We start from the raw sequence: 27,130 nt of genomic DNA on the forward strand, positions 1-27,130 counted from the left end.
GATGTTGCAATGACGTGTGCACACGTGTGTGCCACACGCGGATTTGGCGCACATCCCGCGGGAAACACGTGCAGGCCCTTCCATGAATCGCATTTTTCATGCTTGCGCCGGCTTGCGCCAAGATTTTTGGTGCACAATTTTTCCATGAATCGGCCCCTAAGTGTCAAATACAAAATAAAGAGTAATGCATATCGAAGTGCATATGAATTGTTATGTTAGGACATCATTGTGTTATGTAAGTATTTTTGTAACAGTAGGATTCCCCCTGCCTCCCATAAATCACATCACTACCATCCCTGGGCCTGCTTTCAGGTGAGTGCTCTCCCTGACCCTCCATGGTAGTCCCTCTCTCTCTCTTCCATCTTTGCTCTTTTTCTTCCACCGTTTTCTTCTTTTTTTCCACTTGTTTATCATCTTCTTTTCCCGATTTTAAACTCATTTTTCACCTTCTCTTCCTCGCGTTTCCACTTAATTCACCCAATGGGCTGCAGCTCCCTTCAAGAGCCTCCCCTCTAAGGCAACCACCCTCCACCCACCTCCCCTGCCCGTGATTGGCCCTGAAATGTTGCTGGCCCAGCTACCTTGTTTGCAGGGCCCAGGATGGTCTTTCCACCTGTAGCAGGCCCGTGAGGGCGTGTCCTGCTACTCCCATACCTGGACCTGTTTTCAGGTGAGTGCTCTGCCCGACTCTCCATGGTAGTCCCTCTCTTTCGCTTCCGTCTTTGCTCTTTTCCTGCCACCTTTTTCATCTTTTCCCCCTTTTCCACTCATTTTGTTATCTTCTTTTCTCCCCTTTTCCACCCATTTCTCACCTTCTATTGCCCCTTTTCGACTCATTTTTCATCTTCTTTCTCTCCTTTTTCACCTGTTCTTCATCTTCTTTCCCCCATTTCCCACTCATTTTTCATCTTTTTTCTCTCCTTTTACACTTGTTTTTCATCTTCTTGTTCCCCTCCACACTCAATCCTTTCCCTCTTTTTTATCTTCTTTCCCCCCCTTCTCCACTTGCTTCCCCGACCTGCTGCTGCTCCCTCCCAGACCCCGCCCTCCACCCACCTCCCCTGCTTGTGTTTGGCCCTGCAGTGTTTCTGGCTGCTAATTTCACAGATGGGCCAGAGGCCGACTTACACAGGCAACCATTGGCTAAGGGCCAAAGGCAAAGGGCAGCTCCACACCGAACAGCTCCACTCCGTGTTTGACCGTGTTAGCCTGGGACGCCAAACACAGATAGCCTATAGTGACCAATAAGGTAAGAGTAGTGTGGGCGGGGAGTACAGCCATTGATTTACTCCAGTAAAACCCCACCACTCTTATTACCTAATACCATACCTACATGCATTTAGCCCAATTGTTAGGCAGCCATATTTTTAGTCCAACTGTGTTAGCCATATTTTGGATTTTGCTTAATTGTGTAAGGCATCCATACCTTGCTTTTAGCCCAACTGCATTAGTCAGTCATATTTTGGATTTAGCTTAATTGTGTAAGGCAGCCTTACCTTGCTTTTAGCCCAACTGTGTTAGTCAGCCATACTTTGCATTTAGCCTAATGTTGTAAGGCAGCCTTACCTTGATTTTAGCCCAACTGTGTTAGGCAGCCATATTTTGAATTTAGCCTAATTGTGTAAAGAAGTCATACTTTGATTTAGCCTGTGTAATGTAGTCTTACCTTGCTTTTAGCCCAAAACTGTTGGTCAGCCATATTTTGCATTTAGCCTAATTGTGTATGGTAGCCATATTTAGCATTTAGTCTAATTGTATTTGCCTTACCTTTTCGCCTTAATTTTATTTAGCTTAATTGTGTAAGGTAGTGAGAACATATCTCGGAGTTGCCTGGACTAGCCCCTGGGCCTGGAGACAGAGCAGCACTCTGGCAAGAAAAGCTTTGCCAGAGTGTTGCTCTGTCATGTTCTGGCCCATTTACTACCCTGGATCAAACCATTTGTGCCTGTGTTCTTCGACAATATGGGCTATTTATGTGCAGTGGGAATGTACTCTCCAATGAGGCCCTTTATGTATTATCTGTTATCCATATTCTGAAAAGGGGCTGAAAGTGATATTTGACATACAACACTGTATACAAAATAAGTTTTTGACAACAGTTATACCCCTGGAAGAAAGTAAAAATAAAAAAAATACCTCCACACCCTCAAAATTTATGCTCAGCATAGTAACATCAAAAAGCCATTGTAACTATCCCCCTCATTGTGTACGCAATAGCGACTCGTTCCACCCTTCTCAGCTGAAACCGAATTCTGCCCTATCCAATTCTTGTTCAGCTCTCTAACTAGGTTTACTCTTTAAAAACAAACATTTAAAAAAAAGCAAGCCAAATCCCTGACTCTCTCTCACCTGAAACCCACGCCTGGTACGCACCAGCCACCCCTATTTATAGCCATGACTGAAAACCCTGTGATTGCAGCTAAAAACACTTGAAGAAACAGCGTGAAAATATGGACGAGGCGCCATTAAGAAAGAGAGCAGTTGGGAAGGATTTTCTGCAGTACTACTTCACGATATTTCATTGCAGAGTGGAAGAATGCTGCTTTCAGGTGAAAGCGTTACTTGGGGCCTGATTCAGAGGTCTGTGTAAAAATAGAAATATGCTGTTCCAAGCAGGCACAACACATTTCTTAACTGCACCATATTCTGACAGGGAAAGAATGTGGTGCAGGACATGAAGGCCTCGGCTTTTGCATGAACCTGATTTACGACTGGACAACAACCCTAGCAACCGTGAGGAATGCAGGACAGTCACATGGAGGGGATTCTCCTCTCAGCAGCACTGGTTAAGCAGGTCTACAAAAGGAGTTAAAATACTGAACCTCTGAAGTGTCCTTAAACTCCACTGCACACTTTTCCCCTTTATAAACATAGCATTTCTCAGACTGCAGCACCACGTTTCTAGTTTAATGAAAGTTTAAGAAAACTTTCGTAAATTACAAAAGCGGCAGTCTTTAATGAAATGCTTGTAATGCCACCGGAGCACATGTTTCCCCCACAACGTGAAATTTTAGCAGCTTTTGCTGCTGGAATGCACGTCATCTCCCCTCCAATACTTTCACCGACAGCAGAATGATGGTGCTGGAAACTGGTGGGGAGAATTTCATATTTCCACACACTTTTTATCAGAATCAGGCCCTCGGACTCAGGTTTTTCACAGAAAAGCTTTCCCACCCTCTCCTCTGAAAATATCCACCTCCAGAGCACACACAGGGCCTTTTTAGTTGTGGCTATTCGGTAGTCTTGTAAGTGCTGCCTATAACCTGGAACTATTGTCCTGGGAAGGTTAGAAAGGAGCGAGACGAGGAGTAATAAACAGCCTGTGGATGTTGTTTGGTTATTTGTCATGCTAGTCCTTGTGGCCATCGCCACCCACTACCTGACCCTTCCGGCTCAAAGCACCTCCCCCTGGTGTCTCTTTTAGTCTAGCTCAATGCTCTCTGACCATACTTCTAAAAGATATGGGCCTCATTACGAGTTTGACAGTACAGTAGCAACGGTACCGGTAAGCTTGCCCCTCCATTAAAAAAACAAAAAACAAACACATTCGAATTTTTTTTTTAGACATTTTTGCATTCGACATATTCACTATAAACCTGGTGCTACCACCTGGAATGGAGATTTTTTTACGGCGCCCAGAAAAGGGCAATTACTGGGTCTGGCAAGGTCATAATGACCCGGTAATTGCCCATTTCTGGGCGCCGGAAAAAAATGAATACCAGCGGCAGTGGCTACCGCCAGCCTCGTAATGAGGCCCAATGGCTTAATTGCATCAATAAGCATCTGAACTGCCTCCTGATGTAATAAAATCTTCTTAAACAAGTGTTCCTTCATCCACTTGATTTATAAGCAGCATGTGAGTGCTTGCATTGGTTCCTTTCATGGAATTTCATTTTGAACAAGCATTGGCAAAAAGCTTTGGCTCTTGTATAAGCATTAGATAGGCATTTGTCATGCACTGTCATAATATATATATATATATTACAAGGCCACGGTAGTGGCCGTGTAGTTATGGTTAAGTTGCTGTTTCCATAGGAAGAGCACTTTTTGGGCGGTTTATAACTTCGCTCCCCCTGGACGAATCCTCACCAAACTTTGCAAAAGAAGTATATGGGGCATTGTTTTGCAAAGTTTGGTGATTTTTGGTCCCAGGGAGGGAAAAGTTATAGGGGGAGTCCCAAAACGTGTTTTTTCACATAGACTGAATGGGGAAAAACTTTGCGCACGCCTACAGGCCAAGCTGCTGGACGGATGTTCACCAAATTTGCGGCAGGGGCAGGAGCTTGGTCTTGAAAGCGTGCTTTTGTAAATTTGCTGACAATAAGTCCAGTACTTTTTTTTTAAAACGACCATAAAGTATGTCTCTACAAATTAGTGATATCTATGTCCGCTCCGCGGTCACACTTCCCTGTTCACTCCGCGGACAAAAAATTGATTAGCTAATCCATAGCGTCATGTCTGCGGACATGTAGCGCCTTCCCTGATTGGTTGTGGAACTGCGTGAAGTGCTTCAGATTTTTTCGCAGCGCCCGCCATGTTTTGTTCGTGTTTTGGTGTACGCGGACATCGCCGGTAACACATATAAAACAAGACACCACTTCACTTGTTTGCCTTATGAAATACTGTTTTGGAAGGTGAGCGTTAATGAGGCTGGAATGGGATGTGGCAGCAGGAAGTCAAAAAGTGGTGTTCTCTTGTCACCAAAGTCATACAGTAAATTGGAAGTTGGTGCTCCATGTACGGCGAGGAATTACTGCGTCTGTGTTACAATGCATTTACAGTAATATTACAGTCACACTGGTGTCCTAGAGTTTCAAATTTGAGCCAGCCACCTGCACTGTTTGATGGAAACAGCGGTTCTACAAGTGTATGGGAGTAGCGGTTCTCATGAATGGATTCTCATATGTTGTTGCAAACTGAGAATGTATTTGCATTCTGAGTGAAGGTCATTTGCTTTCCTTTTTTGATTGCGAGCTCAGTAGACCCACGCATCCAACTGAACCATAAGGGTCAATTGTTTTTTGACCTTGAGCTAAAGGGAAAATTTTGTAAGAATTCAGGCAGTGAACGTTTGCAAAACATACCATTTGATAAGGTTATGTTTCAAAAACGTTTGTAAGGCACATGAAATATCACTTCACGAAGAATCTTTGGTGGAAATACATTGCTGTCTGACTTTACCGAAAACAATGGAGGCGGTATATATCATGTAAGTTTAATTTTGACGACTGTACACCGGACCGAGTTTTAATTTTTTAATCCGAAAACAATAATTTTGACAATATACATGAAGCAGTAAATTTCTGTGGAGTTGTTATTTCTTTCTCACTTATGGAGAGTGCAGATTCTCAGCGTTTGCTGGCTATGACTACATTTACCCATGTTCTACGCTAATATTTCATTTAAATTTCATGTATGACCATTTCGGTGTGTCTATTAATTTCCACGTTCTTTTTTTTAATTTTAAATTTGTTTGGTAAAGGTTGGGTACTGATACGGGTTTTCATTAACGTTTCCCACCAGCTACATCTTGCCGTATTGTGCTTGCCATGGATTCCAAATGCCGAGTGATGGCTTTTTTCCATGCCAGATACAACTGCTTGTGACCGGCTGCCTGTCAGTCACAATTTTTTGGGATGATTGCTCTGGCCCCCTTTGACCATATGCTGAAGTGGCCATTCAGAGTAACATAACTACTTTTACGGTGGTGTAGGGCAAAGGTCATGGCGACGTCTTGGAAATCAATGCGCAAGCAAAATGGTTGCTTTAACGAAAATGCATACTTTGTGTGTGGAAAAAAAACAACGTGTGCCTCACCATTAAGATTTTCGATGACGCCCATAGAAACAATGTTACATTTTTTTTTAAATGGGAGTAGTCCTATCGTCTCAGACAGTTCATGGTCAAATAAAACTACTTTAGAAATTCTAAAATGTTAATGTTTTCTTTTAAAAACCAGTTTATTATTTCAAAATGTATCGTGCTACGTTGTACATCGCTGTATGTTCATTTTCAGGTTCTGCATCCCGGCACGTAGGTGCTTATGGGTACATTTGGCTACGGAGGAGAGGAACGTCATCCAAAAAAGGTGTACAATATCATTAGGGTTGGTTATGTGACGAGATGTGGGAGTGTTTTCATATTGCACAAGTGTTGTGATGTCGTTCAAAAAACCTAGTGGTATACATTTATTGAATGAACGGTTGGTTGCAGCTATGGGGAGTGGGCAGAATATCGGGTTCATGTTATAAGCTCATGATCCACACCATGTGGCTACTGACCATGACCAGAAGGGAGATAAGATAGGATTACAGTGGCATGTCCACCTGGGACTGGGTTTGTGGGAATAGTCCTATCTTTTCAGACAGTTTATTGTCAAATAAAACTACTTTACAAATTCTAAAATGTTAATGTTTTCTTTTAAAAACCAGTTTGTTATTTCAAAATGTATCGTGCTACGTTGTATGTCGCTGTATGTTCATTTTCAGGTTCTGCATCCCGGCACGTAGGTGCTTATGGGTACATTTGGCTACGGAGGAGAGGAACGTCATCCAAAAAAGGTGTACAATATCATAAAGGTTGGTTATGTGACGAGATGTGGGAGTGTTTTCGTATTGCACAAGTGTCGTGATGTCGTTCTAAAAACCTAGCTGTATACATTTATTGAATGAAGGGTTGGCTGCAGCTATGGGGAGTGGGCAGAATGTTGGGTTTATGTTATAAGCTCATGATCCACACCATGTGGTGACTGACCATGAGCAGAAGGGAGATAGGATGGGATTATAGTGGCCTGTCCACGTGGGACTGGGTTTGTGATAAAGTTGTTCCACATTACGATAACTTTGAAAGGGAAGAAAAAAGTGCTCATGCTAATATGTTAACAGGGTTTCCTTTTTGCTTTTTGCAGGCTGCCATGGAAAGCGAAGAGGGGCCCTGAATGGAACAACCACTTTCCCTTTCTATGGTGGCCATCTTGGAAAGGAATTTTGCTTTTAATCTGGGACTCCTGCGTCCCGGATTAAAACCAAAAATCCTCCTTTTTCAGTACCACGCGTTACTGCTTAGGAAATCTACATTGTTAATGACATTCATTCACTATTTTAGGGGTGGAAGTATCCTTTACTGAGAAATATAAAGTAGATGGAGTCTATGCGTTTTTTTTTTTTTACCTTTTAAAAATGTGAAAGGTGGTTCTTAGAGGAACCTTTACTTTGTGTACCGATGGCTTTTTTTTTTAAACACAGCTCAGAAGGAAAGATGCAGATGGAAATGAGCAAAGACACATCAAACAGTAATATGGGGGGTTAGGTGGATGGGCCAAAATGTTGTGCGTGTGTTATTTATGAGCTAGGGGCACTGTTTCTCATGCTCCTTCATTACAGCGGTGATGCTGTTTCTTAGGGAGGAGGGATGGTCGTAGCTCATGTCATTTTCAAATAAATGGTATTTTTTCTAAAAATATGCACTGTGTACTGCATTGATAATGCATACGCACAAATTAGTGTTGGAGCTGTGCAAGGGAAATGTTGAAGTTGAAAGTTCCTACATCAGTAAAAAATGTATTTTCACACTGTCCACGAGGTATACATCTTATTGTTAAGTGTGTACAGATTTTCACACATGTCACCATGCTGTGCACCAGCATATGGTCATGTGGCATTCTCCACAAGGTGTGCAATGCAGTCAGATGTTTGTTCACATAATGGTTACCTAGCACTACTAGAAACCAATGACATTCAGTAAAAAAATGTTGTTGAAGGGACGTTATTGTTAAGGGGTGCTACTAAAAACCTATGAAATTCAGTTAAAAAAAACTTTGTTAAAGGGACGTTATGGTTAAGTTGCCCTAATAAAAACTGTGAAATTCAGTAAAAAAAACGTTGTTAATGGGACGTTATGGTTCCAAGTAAAACCGGAAAACCCCTGAAATTCGCCAGTTATGGTAAGCTAAGCCACCATAACTCGCACCACAACCGTGCACTGCTAAGACTAACACCCAGGACATCAAAGATGACATCACAAATGTCATTGATGACATTACTGATGACATCACATGTGCATTTATTTTTCATGGACAGCCTCCAGAAGGGATTGTCATTATAATATTGGCAGAAAAGTGTATGCCAAATAGTTCCATAAGCAATGCATTGCTAGAAATAGTATTGCATTACTGAGTTCTTTCAGTATATGAACGAACTCATGAAGAAACGTAGGCATTGTCTGCTGCATGCGGCACAGAGGTGCCATATAGAAAATCTTCCCATGTGGAATAGTGAAAAAATAAATGCTTCCATTACAGCTTTTTGCATACTGTGGAACATAAGTTCCTACGATTGCATCCTTCATTGCATAATTGTACTTTTACACACAAAACATAAAGAGGCCACAATGCATACAAATAAAAGCATATACAGGGAACGTAAAGTAAGCAAAAAACACTGCAGTTTTACTAGAAAGTGTCCGTACCCAAACTATTTAACTTAATGCTTACAAAATATTCTACTGTTTCACGATTCCTTCTCTTCCTATGTATATGTATCATATGATAAGAATATATGAGAAGGGTAAGGTCTACAAATATAGTACTTTTTATTTTTTTAATTCCTGACTGACAGTAAAGAAAGCCACCTGGCTTAGATGTGTCAGTGAACAAAAAAAGAGGGATCTAGATATCCGATGCCATCAGTGACGTCATCAATGACATTTGTGATGTCATCGTTGATGTCCTGGGTGTTAGTCTTAGCAGTGCACGGCTGTGGTGCGAGTTATGATGGCTTAGCTTACCATAACTGGCAAATTTCAGGGGGTTTTCAGTTTTACTTGGAACCATAACGTCCTGTTAACAAAGTTTTTTTTACTGAATTTCACAGGTTTTTATTAGGGCAACTTAACCATAACGTCCCTTTAACAAAGTTTTTTTACTGAATATATATATATATATATATATATATATGCTCTCATAATGGTACTAACTATCTGGCCAGGTGGTCATTGGGTACCATTATGAGAGTGCCTGGAAAATGCGGATCCCATGTCTACTCAAAAGCCCAATGCGTACTTCGCAGAAGGTTTTGAAGAACAAAAAACATGTGTTCACAACAGAAAGAAGGTCTCTGTGTACAGTTTTATCTTAGGTGGAGAATGTGGAATGTTTGAAAAGTTTTTTGTAACTCAATTCGACGTCGGTTTGGATGGTATTTTACTCATGCAAAAGTTGTCAATGTTTTGCCTAAAGGGTTAATGTTGTCATTTTCTCACTTGGTGTGATTTCCACTAACACAATACATAAATACGTCACCAGAATCAGACATTTCTACTTACTTTCGAAGCTCTCCAACTAAAATAGAAGAGTTCAACTTTCTGTCTTGCAAAATTAATGTAAGCTTCACAGAAGTTTGAGTTTATGCTTAACATTAGTCGTTTCTGTATCTGAATGTAGGTTTCTTACCAATTCTCTGCGAACTAAAGCCATTCATCAGATTTACACATTTTATGAGTAAGCATGAATCATTTTCTTTTGAATCATCTTCTTGAAATCACTGGACCAACAAAAAGTTTGTTTAAAATGCTGTTGTACATTACCTTTGATGTTTTCACTTTCATGGTTCCCCGACACAGTTAAGTCTAAGAAAAGCTTTGGTTGTTGCTGCGGCTTGTCTTCTTCCCGGTAGCAAGGGATTGGGAGGTCTGTAGAATGCGTTGAGGAGCCCATACTGTTGGTGGAGGCCAAACTATGCGACTGACTGTCCTCCTGGTTGTTCATCCCTGGAATGTTTTTTTCCACCTTCCCAAAATGTTCACACGACTCCTCAGAGGTGGAGACCAGTTTGTCCTCCCTACGTTTGCTGTTGGGGCATGGATCCGGTCTGGCCTCTAGGAACCCGCAGGTTGCTAGGGCCTCTGGTTTCTCTGGGCACAATGTGCCTTTCTGTTGTGGTCCCTCAGCCTCTGCTTTCACCGCCGGGTCCATGGACCATAGCTTCTGCATGGATTGATCCTTAATGAAAACACGAGAACCACTGGCTGCTATGGAGTCCCTGCTTGACAATACATTCTTTGTGACATTCTCCCTTAATGAGACCAAGAGCTCCTCTTTGGAAACCTGAACCACAAAGCCATTTTCTTTTGGGTTTTTCAAGCTTCTTTCTTCAGGGGCCTTCACAGCGACGTTCAAGCCATTGGCTTCACTTTTCCTGTTCTTTGTCTCTTTACTAATCTGTTCAGTAGCTGTTAAATCTTCCCTTAGGGCGTCATCTTCTGGATCTTCTCTAAAACTTCCTCTGTGACTCTCAGTCTGACTTTTGAAGTCTAGATTAGGAGAACCTCTAATCTCTAGATGTTGTACATTTCCTTCAATCTTCTCCTCAACAGAGACATTTTCAAGTTCCTGCTGTTCAGACTTATCTTCTCCAAGGGCATCATGATGGGATGCTGCCACTCTGCCCTGTAGCTGAATAGGTTTCTCTTCTGCTAACTTTGCTGCTCGTGCTGTCTCCACATGAAGCGCCCCACTGTCCTGGTCTGCCACTTCTGCTCTTTCCTCGTTCATCAAGTGACCCAACCTTGCTGAGTGCTTCTCGGATTCAGTGTCACCATCTGAGAAGTAGGCAGAGTCTCTGTGGGGGGTCCCTGGTTCCAGGGCTCTTAGATGTCCCTCCTCGAGAGGGGTAGCCTGCTCTTCCGATATGTCCTCAGTGAGAGTGAGATCGCTTGTTGATTCGGAAATTGGCGTCAAGGTCAGTTTGGGGGTCTTCAGCTCTTCCTCTTCCATCACCTTGAAGATGAACTCCGGGGAGAACGTGTTCTCAGTTTCATAGCCACTATCGCCAAACTTCTGCCCTGGGGAGGAGTAGTGGGAGGATGGACTACAAACATCCGAGGAGCTGGTGTTGGAAGGAATGTCAAGGGAGTCTACAGAGTCCAAGGTTGCCCTTGGTTCAGTATGGCTGCCTTGTATAGTGGGCAAAGCGATGTGGGCGACAGAGTGTTCTTGCTGCATGTCAGGCATTATCTCTATTGTCTGCTCTTCGGCACTCTCTGCCAAAGTAGAGAGTGGAGTGATTTCTATAGGGATCATGATGCTGCAATTGGATAAAGCGTTGGACACACCAATGTAGGGCGAGGAAGGGTGTTGAACGTTGCTCTTTTGAAGAGAGTCAAAAGCTTTTAACTGGCCCCTCTTTGTATAGTCTTGGATGTCATAGCTCTTCACTGCTGCACCCATAAGCGGGTCAAAGAACTCCCCATGCTCAGAGGATGCCAGTCCCTCTCCTGGGGGTCCTCCAGGAAAGGCATCACCCTCCCCAAAGACACGGGCTTGGATTGAACATTCCGATAGAGACCCCTGCTCAACCTTAAGGGAGGAGTTATCATCCATCCCGAAATTGTCGTGATCCAGGTCCTGGTTATGGTTCCAGTCGATCATCACATCCCCTCGCAACATGGAGCACATGCATTTTTGCAGGCCACCGCGCAACCCTCTGCTGCACAAAGGGCAGGAGAGGGAGCCCCTGCGTCGCCCAGTGCCATTTCCTCCACTACTGCTACTGCTGCTGCTCTCCTCTGATGTTTGGTCTTCCATGAGCGAGGCCTCACAGTCCCACGGCGATGCTCGATCTTCCAGGAACTCACACAAAGATGCTGGGTCCTCAGCCAGTGTCTCTCCAGCCCCTCTCCCTTCCACCCCATCACAGTCCCAGCCACGCGGGTGGTCTTCCAGGTCATGATACACATTCAGAAGGGAGTTGCCAGAAAACATGTCCCCAATTGGTTCCATTAAGGATGTCTCCTGAATGTGTCTTGTAATGTCTCTCTCCCCTGGTCCTCTGAAGGGGTTTACATAGCGCGGGAGATCCCTGGCAATGGTGATAAATGGGTTTGAGCCACTTGGTGTCCAGCCATGAACAAGGGAAGGCACTTCATGCAGTATGAGGTGAGCAGGGGCCTGTTCTGGGCTTCCCCTACCACCCTCGAGTGGATCCCAGTCCGAAGGGAACAATGGCTCTAGTGGTGAGTTTTGACTCCCGAGGGACAAGCCCCTGTGGTGGCCACGTTGGTCCTCAAGGTCATACTGCCGTTCATAGACAGGACTGGGAGCACAGACAGTGCATTCCACACCATTGCTCCTGTCACTGTGCTCTTCCAGACGGATATAATACTCACTGCTCACCGACGGACTTCGGGCGCTGATGACAGGGACTACACTCGGCGTCTCCAAACTCTGGCGGGAGTGCTGGTGGCCAGAGTCATAGAAGGGGTTGGCAGGGACTGTTAGGCCCCCGTTACTGGCTGGGTATTCTGGAGAGTGTGGGGACTCCTTCCAGCGGCCCATGCGGGCTTTCTCCCACATGTATTCGAAGTTCAGGCCACGGCTGCTCTCTGTGACGGTTAGTATGTCATCCATGTCAGCATGAAAGCCATCCGTATTGAAATTGTCCAGCAGTGGGAAGGCTGAGATCTCCTCAGAGCGTCTGAGTACGCCCAGGGACATCTTGCTGGGCCGCAGTTCATTCCAGCGCCACTCAAAACTTTCATCTGCCTGATTAGCTCTCTCGTTAAGGAGGTACGTCAGCTGCAGGTGGAGCTCTTCGAGAGTGGGGCGCTGATCCATGGACAACCAACAGGACTGCATAACCTCATACCTGCAGGGGGTGAGGTGGGAAAAGATGGAGAGGAAAGACAAATAAATATCTTTAGTAGGCGTGGAGTGTCCCGGGAGGATAGCTCAGCAGCAATGTGCTCGCCTTGGAAGCAAGACGACATGAAGCAACACAGGTTCGATCCCCAGGTCCGCGCTTAGAGCGTTATAAATACGCAACTAAGACAACAAAAAAAAACAATTACGCAACTAAAAAACAAACATTTCCTGTAAGAGCGCCTCGATTCCTGCAGGCTGTGTGAGCGCTTTAAAAATGCAAATAAAATAAATAAATAAATCAAAATAAAACAAATGCCTCTAATAGGCCTATGGCAATGAGGTAGTTGCATGTGAGGTGCTGCTGGTTTATGCCTTACTACCGGTAGAATACAAACCTTTCAAATGCATGGTCCCTATAATAAAATCCACTTAAGTTAAAGAATTAACAGTATCAGTAGTAGTTGTGTTTTCATTTCATTGCCTCTTTGTATTGAAATATATTGCCACAATCTGTTTCAAAACGCAGAGGGGCAGAGGGGCGGGATGTGGGGGGTTAACACTATAGAGGGGCCAATCAGGACTCGCACACAAGCAGCCTTCAAACGAGTCAGATGAAATGACGTTTAAATGTCAGCTTAGCAAGGTCCAGGAGAGGTCAAAGTTCAGTGACTCCATGAATGTGTCAATGTGTCAAGCAGTGATCATGGGCCAGGCAGTGCAGAGGACCAACAGAGGTGGCTTGCTAATGACCACTTTTGAAAGCTCAGGCAAGGAGGTGGCCATTCCACTTCTTTAGGAAACTTGACAGAGATTGGGGTCTTCATAAAACCTCAGGGAATTTTTTCCAGCCCAGGATTTCTGGAATGGGAGAGAGTGCAACAAGTGACTATTGGAGCATCTCAGACTTCTTGAGAGATTGTACAGAGCAATTCAGGTAGATAAGCACAGGCTTATAGACAGTCGTCTGGGTGAGGCATGGAATTTAAAAAGTGCTTATGTGCTCAAGCAGGAGTCAATGGAGGGATTTCCCCTCACCTTCCCCAGAAACTCAATGTCTCTAGAGCTCTGGTTCTCTCCAGGCTGGACTACTGCAACAGCCTTTTCCCCAATCTGCCTCTGTCCTCCCTCTGCCCTCTTCACCTAATCCAAAATAGGACTGCGAGACGTATCCTTAGCCTCGAGCCCAGGGACTGCATCTCTCCATCCCTCAAATCTCTCCACTGGCTCTAGGTGGCTGCAAGGATGAAATGCAAGACCCTTTGCATCATCCACAAGGCTTTCTGGGGCCTGGGACCACGCTACATTAACTTTCTCTCCCCAAATACCTCCCTGCTAGAGCCCTATGGTCCTCTAGCTCTAACTCTTTGCAAGCAGAGAGCGGGGGTAGATCTCTTTCTCCGGCGGGAGCCTCCCTCTGGAATGACCTCCCCGCCCCTCTCAGACTTGAGCTGGATCTCCTTAAGTTCCGGAAGCTTCCATTTTCTCCTCTTCCTTCCCTCTGCCCCTTCCTTACTAATTCCCCCTGCTGTTGCGACTGGATACCTAGTGCCTTCTGACTCATACAGGGGCCAGGCCCTCCCTTGATCAGCCTGCCTCAGCACCCCTCAACCCCCCACCAGCACTTGCCTTCAGGCACCCTTCCCTGACTAGACTACTGGGTCTGGTCTACCCCCCCACCCCCTCCTCACACTAGTTGACCCTTATATCTTCTCCCTGTGCACTTGCCCTCCAGGCTCCCCTTAGCACTTACCCAGCCCGGGGTACCCCCTCCCTTCTGCATCCCCATGCCCATCCCCTCCCTTTGCCCTGACCTGCCCACCCTACACTTCCTGTTTGATGCACTTGTATGCTCTGAATGTCACATGGCCTAGTAGGACCGTTTATCATTGCTTATCCCCCTCTATTCCCCCTTCCCCCTTAGTCTCATAGCACCTGGAACCACTTTCTGCTGTACAGGCGTCATACACATGCTCAATAAATAAATAAAATAAGATTCCTATATAGATGAGATGTGATCTCGGCTTCTTACCTTTCGGCTAAATCTGATTGCACGTGTCTGATTGAAGTCTCTTAATAAGTTTCTTTGATGCTTTGATGCACCCGCTTGTAGGCTATAACAGTAGTCTAGGTGGGTGGGGGGGGATCGCCCCCAATGCAGATTTCAGTAAGGTCTCCAAGTGGGGAGTGATCGTTTTCAATATGTAGAATTGGAAGTTGGAGCTTTTACACATTGCATTGACCTGTAGTTCAAATGGCATATCAGAGTTGAAGATGGCCCCTAACTTCCTTGCTTTGCAGGTGGGGGTGGGTGGAGTCATAAAATGGCATGCCACTAGCATGTTAAGGATTTCCCAATAGGCTGGCCTGGCCAGACATGAGGACTTCAGTTTTATCACCGTTCATGCGGCTCCTGCTAGCTGTCATGCAGTTGATGATCTGAGAGATGCAGGCCGAGATTGTGTCTTGGTGGGCCATGTTGAGTCTTAAACTGATGAAGATTTGGAGGTCATCGGCATAGCACTGAAGTGGAAAGGGAAGGATTGCACAAGGGTGATGAGGGATTGCATGAGGACATTGATGAGCCAAGGTGATAGGGCAGAACCGTATGGGATCCCACGCGGTGAAGGGATGGAGGGATGAGAATTGCCTCAATTTGACCTCAGCTGATGGGCCGATAGGATGAGGGCGGCTTTGTGATTTTTGACCACATTCATAAGGATGATTTCTCAGATGCCAATAATGGTGTTTTATGTTCTGATGGATCACGTGAAACTGGATTGGCAATCATGGAACATGTGATTGCTGTCTGAGTAGAGTTGCATTTGGGAAAAGACAACCATTTTAATAATCTTAGCCTCAAATGCACTATATGTGATACGACTGTAGTTGGTTTGCATAGTGAGGTCGGTGTTTGTTCCTTGCAGGCTTTCTTGACTGCTGATAGGATTAGTTCCAGAGTAATTCATGTGTTGCAAAGTTGTATAATGGCGAGGCACACGGCCCCTTTCTGTAGTTTAATACATTAGGCTGAGGAGAGGTTGGTTTAGGTGCCAGAGGCTTTTGTTCAAATGATTATCTCGAGAATATCTGTTTCTGCGATGGGCTGGAAGGAGCGGGGAGAGATGGGCTGGATGGAGGTTGGTTTATGCAAAAGGGGGTCACAGAGTTAAAGTGTGTTGTTGTCACACCATTTTGTTTTGTCCCATCAAGGATTTTTGCCCTATTCTTTAATGTGTTGAACAATTTAAGCAGGGCTTTCGGCCATCTTGTCTTTGCTGCTAGGGCGTTAAGGGTTTTGCAGATTGTGGCATAGAAGTTTGCAGGAATATTTTCAGGGGATGTTGAAGGCCTGGTTTCAGGGGTGATGCTACGCTAAGTGATTAGCAAAGGATTCTAGCACAATGTTTTTGAGGGGGAGGCTTGAGGGCATTGTGATTTTTCTTCTGTGTGTTTGCAGCATTTGGCTTCCGGCATGTAACGAAGCAAGGCTATGTCTAGGAGTCTGGACGATATGCAATTTGGTGATATCAACGTTGAAGGAGAAGATAAAGTCCAGACCATGCCTGTCTTTATGTGCCTGCTTTTGCACCCATTCAGAAAAGCCCAAAATGGAGATGTTTATTATGAGTTCAGGAGCAAGGCTGTTGGAAGGATCATCCACATGCAGATCTCAATCCCCCGGGATTATTACTTTCTTTGGCAGGGATAGTTTGAGTGACATTAGGACCAGCCATTCTCCAGGGAATTACCTGTGAAATGGATGTTGTAGAATATGGTACAGGTATTGGAAGGATGGGTAGATAGGTGCTTGGCTGGGTAGAAAATGAGGTGTTTGGGGAGCAAAGATGAATTCTAAAACACTGCCTATTTTTTTCCCCATTTATGTTCACAATGTTTATGTGAGGGAGGGGATAAAATGGTATCAAGATGGGAAACAAAAATGTCTGCGATCCAGCTTTGAGTTATTTCCAAGAGAGAAGGTTTAGCTCTTCTAAGAGGGAATGGAGGTAAAGGGCTGAGCAAACATTGGTAATAGAATGTTTCATGGCTGTGAGCAGGGGTTCCCTTACAGTACTGAGGTATTGGACAGAGGAGTCAGATGGAACTAACTAGGCCACTGATGTAGTGAGGCTGCTCATTAATGGGTGCGAGTTATCTTTTTAGTCGGTTTCTAGGTGGGAGCCTAGCAGATCAGGATGATGATTAATGGCTTGGTTGGGGGTGAGAAATTGGTGTCCCTCTATCTTTGTGTTCTCCCTGGATGCCTGGGTTGGAGAAGGAGTGCTGGGTTGAATAATTGGGGGTTGACCCTACACTGTGTAAGAGAAGGCAGGCGGTTGAAAGTGCTTAAAAAATCATTCAGACTGTGTAGTTAGCTTGCAGGATGAGCCTGTCATTGTTGTAGATGCTAATGGTTATTTTCCCTTGTCTGGGGGAGTGCTCAGTGGTATAAGTGTGAGTGCCACCATCGATAAGGGCATGTAAAGTTGGTTAGGAGGCCTTCTTGTAGCTTGGATATCAAGGTGGCCATATGGTAGGTAAACAAGAGGCAGCAAGTGATTTGCCACCTGGGTTACAATTGATATATCTCTTTGAAAATATTTGGTATGGGTTACTCTTGTTCAGAGTTTGGCAGAAGCGTCTGCACCCACTTTGAGTGATAGGTTCTGGGGGAGAGGGGATAGAGTAGTAGAGATGCTTGGTTTGCAATCAGAGCGGGAAGGCACAGAGAAGTAAGGGGTGCAGGCAAGGAGTTTGTTTAGCACCTCACTGCGGGCCGTGGATGTAGCTGGTGGTTTAAGGCCAGAGTCAGGAGGTGAGGCATAGTCTAGAGCATCTCTGGGATGTACCTCTAACAGTGGGGGTGTTATCTCGGTCAGCAGGAATGGTATACATTAGAGTTGTGTGTGGCTTTGTGGGTCAAGGTTGGCACAGGGCCTCTAGTATGTCCTTGTCCTTTTATTAGGAGGTTAGCAGTTGCTTGGCAGGTGGGCCACTGGATATTCATCTAGGTATGGCTAGGCTGGCTCTACATCAGGAGTCCAGGGACATGCAGGCGTTGACATACACCAACTAAAGGTGTTCCATGGTGGGGAGCACCCAGAAAGTGCATGGTGCAGGAAGTGGTTTTAGGAAGGTTAGGTAGTCCTAGTCCTCAGCGACTAATACTTGACACACCTATGAATTGCTAATGAAAAAACAATGAAAGATTGTTTAGCCTTGGTAGATATATTTGTTTAGCCCGACCCCATTCTCTTGGCAAAAAGAGAGCAACCCCCCATCTCTATGCCAACAGCTAGAAACTCTGACATTGCTACTACTGGCCATGGTTCAAAGCTTAGAGGTTGTTTCAATGTTGCATTCCAAACAAAAACACGTTCTCACATAGAAGCCCCCATGTTAAATGCCATGGCACAGACTTCTGGACCTAGCTTTGGCACAAACACACTAACTCCCCTAAGCCCACCCACCAGTAGTCGGAGTGCGGCAGCTTGAGCCGGGGCTTGGCAAGCTTCATCTGCTGCTCCTTGATGACAAAGGTCAACACTTCCTCATCCGAAAGGTGCCGGTAAGGCTGGCTCCCAAATTCAAACAGCTCCCAGATAGTCACTCCAAGGGACCTTTGAAGAACAAAAAAAGATGGTCACGAGCAAACAACCAGCAAGCCTTCAGCGCAGTCAAGTAGTCAAGATACTTCAATGGGCAAAAAGGATTGGGGCTAGAGGAATTCATGAGGCAGATTCACACGTGGCGAGGGAAACAGGCGGTCACATGTTAAGTGATTCGATGGAAGAAGGTGTTCACATGTGAGTAGTGGTGAAGTTTACAGGTGTTGAAATGTGAGGTGGTTGGATGAATGCAGGTTTTCACATGTTATAGGTTATAACTGTGAGGGTAACATGAGGAGTTGTGAATAAACACGTGAGGAGAAGTGAGGTACACGTGGTCACATGTTAGGAGCTATGGGGCATATATGTGTTCACATGTGAGGAGGTGGAATGAATGCAGGTGTTCACATGCAGGAATGGTAGAGCATACTGGCGTGTAGATGTTAGGAGTGGTGAAGGATGCATGGGCGTATGCAGGATTTGAGAAGTGGTGCATGGCAGAGGTGTTCAGATGTAGGGAGTGATGAAGGATGCATGTGTTCATGAGGAGTGGTGGACGATGAATTTGTGTGTGTGTGTGTGAGGAGTGGTGAGGGATGTAGGTGTAAATATGAAGGGGTGAGAGACACATTATTTCAGAGGAGTAGATTCTGTTCAGTTCTGAGGAAGTGTGGGAGAAACCAAAGATAAGGAACATGGGAGGAAGACAAGCAGCAAAAGAAAAACAGAGGTTGGGTGGGAGGCAATGGAAGTAGAGAGAAGAAAGGGTGCAGAGCAACTCAAAAAGTCAATGAGGGTAAATGCAAGAACTAGGAGACAGAAAAAAGGGGAATGAATGACCAGAGGAAGGAATGATGTAAGGGGGCCAAAGAAAACATGTGTAACATAAATGGAAGACCCGGTATAAAGAAGGAAAGGAAAGGAAACTTGGAGGACAGAAGTAAAGGGGAAAAAAAGGTCAGGAAAGAAAAGAGAAGAGCAAGAAAGGAAAGGGAAAGATCAGTATGGTAAAGTAAAGGGCTGAACAACAAAGGGAAGGAAAAGAAAGGAATGAAATGGATGGGAAAAGAAGAGACGGAAATGGAATGGGGAAAGGGAAGGAAGAGAAGTCAATGGAATGGGAGTAAGGAAGGAAGGAAGGAAGCAAGCAAGCAAGCGAGAGGAAGAGAAGGAAGAGCAAGAGAAGGGAAAGGAAGAGGGAGGGAGGAAGGAAGGAAGGAAGGAAGGAAGGAAGGAAGGAAGGAAGGAAGGAAGGAAGGAAGGAAGGAAGGAAGGAAGGAAGGAAGGAAGGAAGGAAGGAAGGAAGGAAGGAAGGAAGGAAGGAAGGAAGGAAGGAAGGAAGGAAGGAAGGAAGGAAGGAAGGAAGGAAGGAAGGAAGGAAGGAAGGAAGGAAGGAAGGAAGGAAGGAAGGAAGGAAGGAAGGAAGGAAGGAAGGAAGACCAACCAGACGTTGCTCTCTTTGCTCTGATCCACCACTACAAGGTTCCCATGGACTTCATCTAGGAGCTCTGGAGCCACCCAGCGCAGAGGGATCCAGAGGCGGTCTGGGGTGATGTAATAATCGTCCTGAAAATATGCAGAGAAAACAGTATACTGGCATACATAAAAACAGGACAGCCAGAGCGCAATCACCCTATCTTTTCACACAAATTAAAGAATGTAGTGTAGTATGATCATACAGGTAATAAGCCTGGGACCAAATCACAACCACAGCCTCTTTGATTAATGAGGAGTGTGGTGAGGACTATTACTAGAAAAGCAATAATTTGTCTAAGGGCATAGAATAAAGACATTTTTGGAACATGTGGGTTTTACAGTTAGGGGGTATGTTATCGCAGAGTGTGCAGAATGTGGTACACATGACTAGACATGTTGGCTGTGGTTTAAACGTTTTATCATTCAAAAGCAGGTAGGTGTGGAGTAAGATTATAAGTACATTTGTCAGGGTAACAAAACGTGAGCTTCAATTCTGCACAGTTCCCTGGGTGTTCAATATCCCACGGCCAATTAAATAGGGTGGGTGCTTGAATCAAATCAAACGTCTTCACAAACAAAGTATCTCTCCTCCCAAAGTCCTAGAATGACATGGCATATAGGACTTTACCCAAAGTGGCAAAAAGTCCTTTAAAAACGCCTTGGTTTCAGCCTGCCCTGACACTAGGCCTATGCCCATTTGGCCAATGCCCATCTTTGTCCTCAGGCTATGGGATGTTGGGTTGTCCCAAACCTTTGTCGTTGTAGAGTGCAGCAATTCCCGCCGAGGCCAAGGCGTCATAAACTCTTAGGTTCCTTGAGTTGTGGAAAAATAGCAGTGCAATACATCAAACCCCAGTTAGTCACAAAGGGCATGGTTGGACATTGGGGGCAGAGGGATTCTGGTGCCTGACAACCACCCGTCCTAGGGTCATGATCTCTGTGTGACTCTGCTCCTCGCTAGCATTAGCATAACTTCCCTGTCCCCTGGTGAGGTTGCACCATTCTGTTCTTCCATCCACTTCTCAGATCTGCTCTGGACTTGCCTGGTCTGCTGAAACCGCCTTACTCTCACTGGCTATGGGAGATGCCTGACCTCATCCTCCTTCTTAAACTGCATGGTGTTATCTCCCCCTTCAGCCAAATACCTGTCTCTCAACATCTCTGGGGTCATGCCTCCACCCCTCCCCGTCCATCTACTTGCTCTCTTTTACAACTCCAAGACTCCCCTCTTCAGCTGACAAACCACCTCCAGCTGACACAGTTATCTCTGCATTTCTCCTATATCTCTCTCTCTCCTGATGGTACCCCCCCTCCAAAAACTCTCTCCCTGGGTGGTAACTCTCCTCCTCCAATATCTCTCTCTCTGTCTCCATCTCACTCTCTCTCTCCAAGTAGCTCTCAGGCTCCACTAACTCTCTCCCCAGATAGCAACTTTCTTCCTCCAATATCTTTCTCCACAAAGTACAACTCTCACCCTCCTCCTCCTCCTGATGACAGCAATCCTCTTACAATATAACTCCTTTCAAACAATTGTCATCAACCAATATAGCTATCTTCATAAAAGCCCCCACTTCCCCATTGCATCTCTCTCCTAATAGAAATCCTACAGTATCGCTCTCCTATAATGGTAACTCTCTATACTCAATATCTACCTACAAATGATAATGCTCTCTCTTCCACCAACCTCCCCCCAACTCTTTCTTTCTCTGATGGCATGCATACTTCACTTTCCAACAACTCTTCTCCCAAATTACAATTCTCTCTTCCTCCAATCTCTTCACAACTCTCTCTTCCTATGATTGCCAACTCCTCCACTTCCCAACAACTCTGCTACTTCTGATGACACTATCTTCCTCCAACCTCCTCCAGACCCTCCATCTACATTCCAATGATGTCCTCCTGCTCTCCACTCATTACTCCTTTATCTCACCACTCTCCTCCTATACTCCTTCCTCCAACTCCTACTCAAACCCACCACCGTACCAGACTGAACTAGCTGCTTTTTATAGTAAGGTTTATTTTTCCTGTGGATGGTGTTTAATGATATTGAGGACACCTGTATACTGATGGTTATGCTGTTTAGTTATTGGGCCATAGTTGGTGTTCATGAGTCTTGGAAGGGAGCTGGCCTATGCTTACATGAAGGCCAGCCACCATTTTGAATTCCAAAAGGCCTGTGGACAAGTATGGCATCCACCGAGCCTTTCCCGGAACCCTGCTGACCTCACCTGCTTCACTATGGGTCCCACTCTTGTTCCAGTGTGTAAATATGGAGTTATGAAATCTTCTGGTTCTGTTACTTTTAGACTTCCTTTATCATGAGGAATTTGCAAAGGAATGGTCACTGGGATGCTGAGAGAAAGGGGTTTGTTTGTTGCCTTTCATGTTTATTCCACACACATCTCTTTCTCCTCATGCCAGAGGTTTGGGTCTAGTTGGGCAGCTTGAATCACTCTCAGTGTGTTCACTTTCTGAGAAGGAGTTTCGCTAAGTAACATGCGTGTCCCCCTCCTGCTGTGATGGTCACTGTTATGATTAAGGGTAGTGGTGGAGCTGTGAAGAACCCTGTGACTAACCTCTTTGTGATCCTGCATATTAGCATAAGCAGTGGGGTCATGGTTTTCTGTGTGACTATCCTCTTGGTCGTTCTGCATATGGGTTGGTTGGTAGGAGGGTGAGCATTCCAATAGCTGCCCCTCAGGGAGTCATCTATGCCTGTCAGGGGAGTAAGGATGTGACTATTCCTGTGACAACTACCTCTTAAGTGGTTTTGGGTGTCTTTCTGAGAAGTAACAATGTCAGTGCTCATGTGACTGCCACTTAGAGCGTCTTGGATGTCTGTTGGAGGGGTGAGCATGCGTGTGCTCATGTGACTGCTCCATAGAGGATCATGTGTGTCTGCCAGAGGGGTAAGGATACAAGTACATGTGCAACTGTCCCCTACCAAAGCACGGTGTCCCAGAGAGGGCAGAATAACTATCTCACTGTCAGGCCTCAAGATCAGATAGGGGATTACATCTAAAAATGGTTCTATCTTCTTCTTAGCGCATACAGCAATTGATCTATTTTAACATTTGCGATATAAATATGAGAGTGTGAAATGTCTGTCTTGGGTTGACAAAGCTATGTATAAAGTATCACTGCCCTTTAACACAAATACAATGGGGCTCACTACGAGTTTGCTGGTATTCTGGTGTTAAATCCACTGGAATACTGGCAAATGGAATGACTGATACCTCCACTTGGTCAGGTGGAATTACATCTGGAGTTATTACCTCCGGCGGTAATACTTCCTGATAACAAATGGCAGTTTGCCGGTGTAAATCCCTATTTAATGGAGTTCTCCACTTTACCTCCTAAAATTGCCGGTATTACCATCTGGTAATACTTCCGGAGGTAGTTGTAGTCTGGTGGGACAAATGGCAGTAAATGGTACTACCTCCACTTTTTTCCTGCACTTCCAAACCCATAATGAGTCCTGGAGCAAAAGACTGGCATTTGGGCTCATTTGTATACCCACAATGCCTTGCATTCTGAACTGGAGGTGAACTTCCAGCGATTGTTACTAGGTGGCGCTGTGAAATGTTTGACTTGGCTCAAATGGCTTATTCATCTTTCACACTTGCAGGTCAAAAGGTTTTTTTTCAAGCTTTTTTAACCCAACATAACTTAGTTGGTGTTTACTACACATGCCCCAATGTTCCAACCATAAAGCTGCCAAGACTATACTGCACTGATGTTTTCTAAAAAGGGTGAAACCAGTATGAAAATGTCTTCAGCCTTGAGAAATGTCTGTCTTGTGTTGCTAAAGCTATGTATAACGTAGCACTGCCCTGTAAGGAGAATACAATTTCCTAAAGCAAAGGGCTTGTATTTGGGCTAATTTAAATACCCAGAATACCTTGCTGATGTGGCTCTGAACTTGTGGTGAACTACCAGCGGTGGTTACTAGGTGGTGGTGTGGCACACCAGAAGGTTAATTTTAGTTAACTAACACATGCAACAGTGCCACGCGTTAGCCATCACTGGATGTTCACCTCCAGGTCAGATCCACATGAGCAATCATTGTGGATATACAAATGATCTCAAGTAAAAGAAAATCGTCCAGAAAGTTGTCTTTGTCTTCTTGGACAGAGATTTTTTATGCATAGCATTTTCAACCCAGGACAGACAGCTCTCGGGTATGCAGACAACTGCATGCATGTTTCACTCTTATTAGGGAGCTTCAGTGTAGTAAGTAGTCTGACATCTTGGTGTTGGAACATTGGCGTATGTTTAACAAACACCAGTAGAGATACGTGGCGGCGGGGAGTATAAAGTCTTGAAAATAATCTTTCACCAGAAATATAAAAGTTGAATAACCATTTCCAGCTACGTTGCACATGTCTCAACACCACACAATTGCCATCATTGGAAAGCCACTTCCAGCTCAAAACCACACAAACCGCGCATTATGATCATGAAATGTAGCTCCAAATCAAAGCATTTGCTCCAAAAATATTTTTAAGACAATCAGAGCTATTTTGTACACGGCATTTCAATGCAAGATATACAGCTCATAGGGATGCATAGAACCTCATTCATGCTTCACAATTCATCAGTTCAGTATAGCTCAACATCTCACTTGCTGGAGAATTGGGGGGTACTTAGTAAACACCAGCAAGGTTATGGTTGGTTTATTTAGACTTGGTTGAAAAACCTCCTCCTGAAATGTGAAAGTAGAATAACACATTTCACCTAAGTAACACATAGCCCAGCACCCACCCAGTAGATGTCACTGGACGCCCACCTCCAGTTCCGTGCCACGTGAGCAATGCATTGTGGCTATGCAAATTAGATTACATCAAAGCTTTTCACTACAGAAAACGAAACAGTCTTTGTCTTATAGGGCAGTGCTATTTTATGCATATAATTTACAACCAAAGACAAACAGCTCTCAGGGGTGCAGACAACTGCATACATGTTTGAACCTTGTAAGGAATCATCAGTACAGTATAGTCTGACATCCTGGTGGTTGAAATCAAAATGCTACATATAAAACTGCACTGCCTTATAAGACAAAACCATATTCTGAAGCGAAATCCTTGTATTTGAGCTAATTTGCATACCCACAATGCACTTTTGACGTGGCTCTGAACTGGAGGTGAATTTCCACTTGTGACTTAGCTATATTGAATTATATTACTTTCACATTTCCGTTGGAAGGAATTTCTTTCAAGACTTTTTAAACTCACAATAACAAAAGAAGGAAGAAGGAAGGAAGAAGGAAAATGGAGAAGAGTGAAGTAGTATTGCTCCAAGCAAGACTGAAACGTGTGCAGTTGTTTAGATCCTTCAGAAATGTTTATTTTGGGTTGAAATAATATGTGTAAAATAGCAACGGCTGATAAGAAAAAGAGAATTATTTAAAATTAAAAACTTGCATGAGTGCTAATTTGCATATCCACGGTGCATTGCTCACGTGGCTCTGACCGGAGATGAACTTCCTGTGAGAGCTGTTGAGTGGTGTTAGGGCTTGTGTTACTTACCAGAAAGGGGTTTACACTCCTATGTGTATGTATTCTGCCTACACCTTTTACCTCCTGGCTCTCTAAACTATAACCCTCTTCATTATGCAGGCCTTTCAATGATAGCCTATGCAAACTTGTTCTCATGCACTTATCAAATGTTCATATTGCACTGTGCTCTATGTTCTCCTTTGGCGTACTGCATATACGTTCTTCATATGCCTTAGGTAGTCCAGGCATGCTACAGTTTTTGCAGAACCAACCACTGCCCTTCTTTTGTATTCTCCGTAGAAGCCCTTATGGATGCTAGTGCTCACCTTGTAGTTGTTGTGGGAGATCCCATAGTCCCCAATACGGACCGTCAGTTCGGAGGTCAGCAAGCAGTTTCTCAGGGCCAGGTCACTGGAAAACAAGAGATGTTCATAACAACATTGTGATGCTCATACATATCTAGGGTATATCTGTCAGACAATATCATCTGTTTAAACAATAGCTAGACTTGTGAATGGGTGAAACCAGCAGTAGCCAGAGGTTTTCCATACAGAGTTCCTGAGTGTATGCATGTGTAAGGGATGTGTTAATCCTAAATCTAGCTGGGACTCAGGCAGAGCGATCTGCATAGGGAACACATCCAAGCGGTTACAGAGAGAGTGCAGGAGTAGAAAAGGTTGCTCAGATGGATATGGGTTGCATAGGACGCGGGCGAAGTCGGGTTTATTGGCACGACCAGCAATTGTAGAGATGTTCTTTGAAGAGTAGTATTTTCAAGTCCTTCATGAAGTCTGGCATTGGCGGGAGCTAGTATGATCAGCATTGGGTGTGTGTTAAAAACAATGTGAGTGATGTGCACTGCTCGCTCATAGTCTGTGACACATTCAGAATTGGTATTGGAAACTATTACTGATTACACTATTATGTTGTGTATGCATGCACACTATTATGTCGTGTATGCATGCACTGCTTCCCGCCACCACATTTGCATAGGTTCCCTGAAATTACCCTAAATATGTATGTATTGGGGAAGTGTAGGTGGTGCAGTCGTTAGAAAGTTACCCATTGAGACAAGGGGCAAAAAAGACAAACTCTATACCCGGTCCCACCTGCAATGCTCTGCCACTGCCCTAATGTTCATTCTCTAGAACAAGAGTACAGCATTGTCTCACTTATGCAACCCTCTCACTACCCCCTCCTTCCTGTTTCATCCATCCCCAAAACCATACCTGCCTCCTCTTATGTATGCCTGTTTCCCTCCTGCCTCGCCTTAAAAACATTACACTTCTCTGGTAGTACCCCATAGGCTCCCTCCCCAAACTTCCTTTCTGACACTGTCATAACAGGGAAAGCATCAATCGTGGTGGCTGATTCACAAATGCTGTCAAGAGCATTGCGTACAAGTCCACACATCAGAATTGCACTGCAGTGTGAAGTGAAGGGATCAATCACTACAATTGTGTATGAGCATCTGAGTATGCACATCCACAAATGCCGCATTTCCTGTTGACACAATCAAGTGCCAGGATGCAGGCACACACTGCCACAAGTAAACAGCAAAAAGGTTTGGATTCGCATGTCTGGGACAAGGGACATGGACATCGTTCAACTCCACCCTTCTTTAGTTTCACTGTGCCAAGTTGCGTTTCCCAATGTGTGCCACTTCAGCTAGGGGTACCCCACTGCTAAGGCCGCACCTGTGAATGTAGTTGTTCTTGTGAAGGTACAGTAGCCCAAGCGTGATTTCGTAGGCCATCCTCTGCAAGGTGGTGAGGTCACGAGTCAGGAGGTCCGGAGTCATTCCATCCGCCTTTCGTTGGGCTCTAAGATATCGTTTCAGGTCCCCCTGTTTGGATGTAAAAGATAGGCTTAGAATACCGAACACACTACAGACTAGGGGTGTTGTCAAG

General features: G+C 44.7%; 1 protein-coding gene across 4 annotated transcripts in view; it reads right to left on the bottom strand.

Annotated features, from left to right (window-relative positions):
- The window catches only part of LMTK3 (lemur tyrosine kinase 3), a 406,442-nt gene that overhangs the window by 145,442 nt on the left and 233,870 nt on the right, over positions 1-27,130 (bottom strand). For all 4 annotated transcript variants that reach the window (XM_069637264.1, XM_069637273.1, XM_069637254.1 and 1 more), the window contains exons 8-12: positions 26,918-27,066; positions 25,547-25,631; positions 19,691-19,812; positions 18,109-18,258; positions 9,583-12,641 (exon numbers count right to left, since the gene is read on the bottom strand). In XM_069637264.1, coding sequence (XP_069493365.1) covers positions 9,583-12,641; positions 18,109-18,258; positions 19,691-19,812; positions 25,547-25,631; positions 26,918-27,066 — 3,565 coding nt within the window. The remainder of the gene's footprint in view (positions 1-9,582; positions 12,642-18,108; positions 18,259-19,690; positions 19,813-25,546; positions 25,632-26,917; positions 27,067-27,130) is intronic.

The sequence above is a fragment of the Ambystoma mexicanum genome, chromosome 1q (assembly GCF_040938575.1).
Source record: "Ambystoma mexicanum isolate Mex_15411 chromosome 1q, UKY_AmexF1_1, whole genome shotgun sequence".
NCBI classification, from domain to species: Eukaryota; Metazoa; Chordata; class Amphibia; order Caudata; family Ambystomatidae; genus Ambystoma; species Ambystoma mexicanum.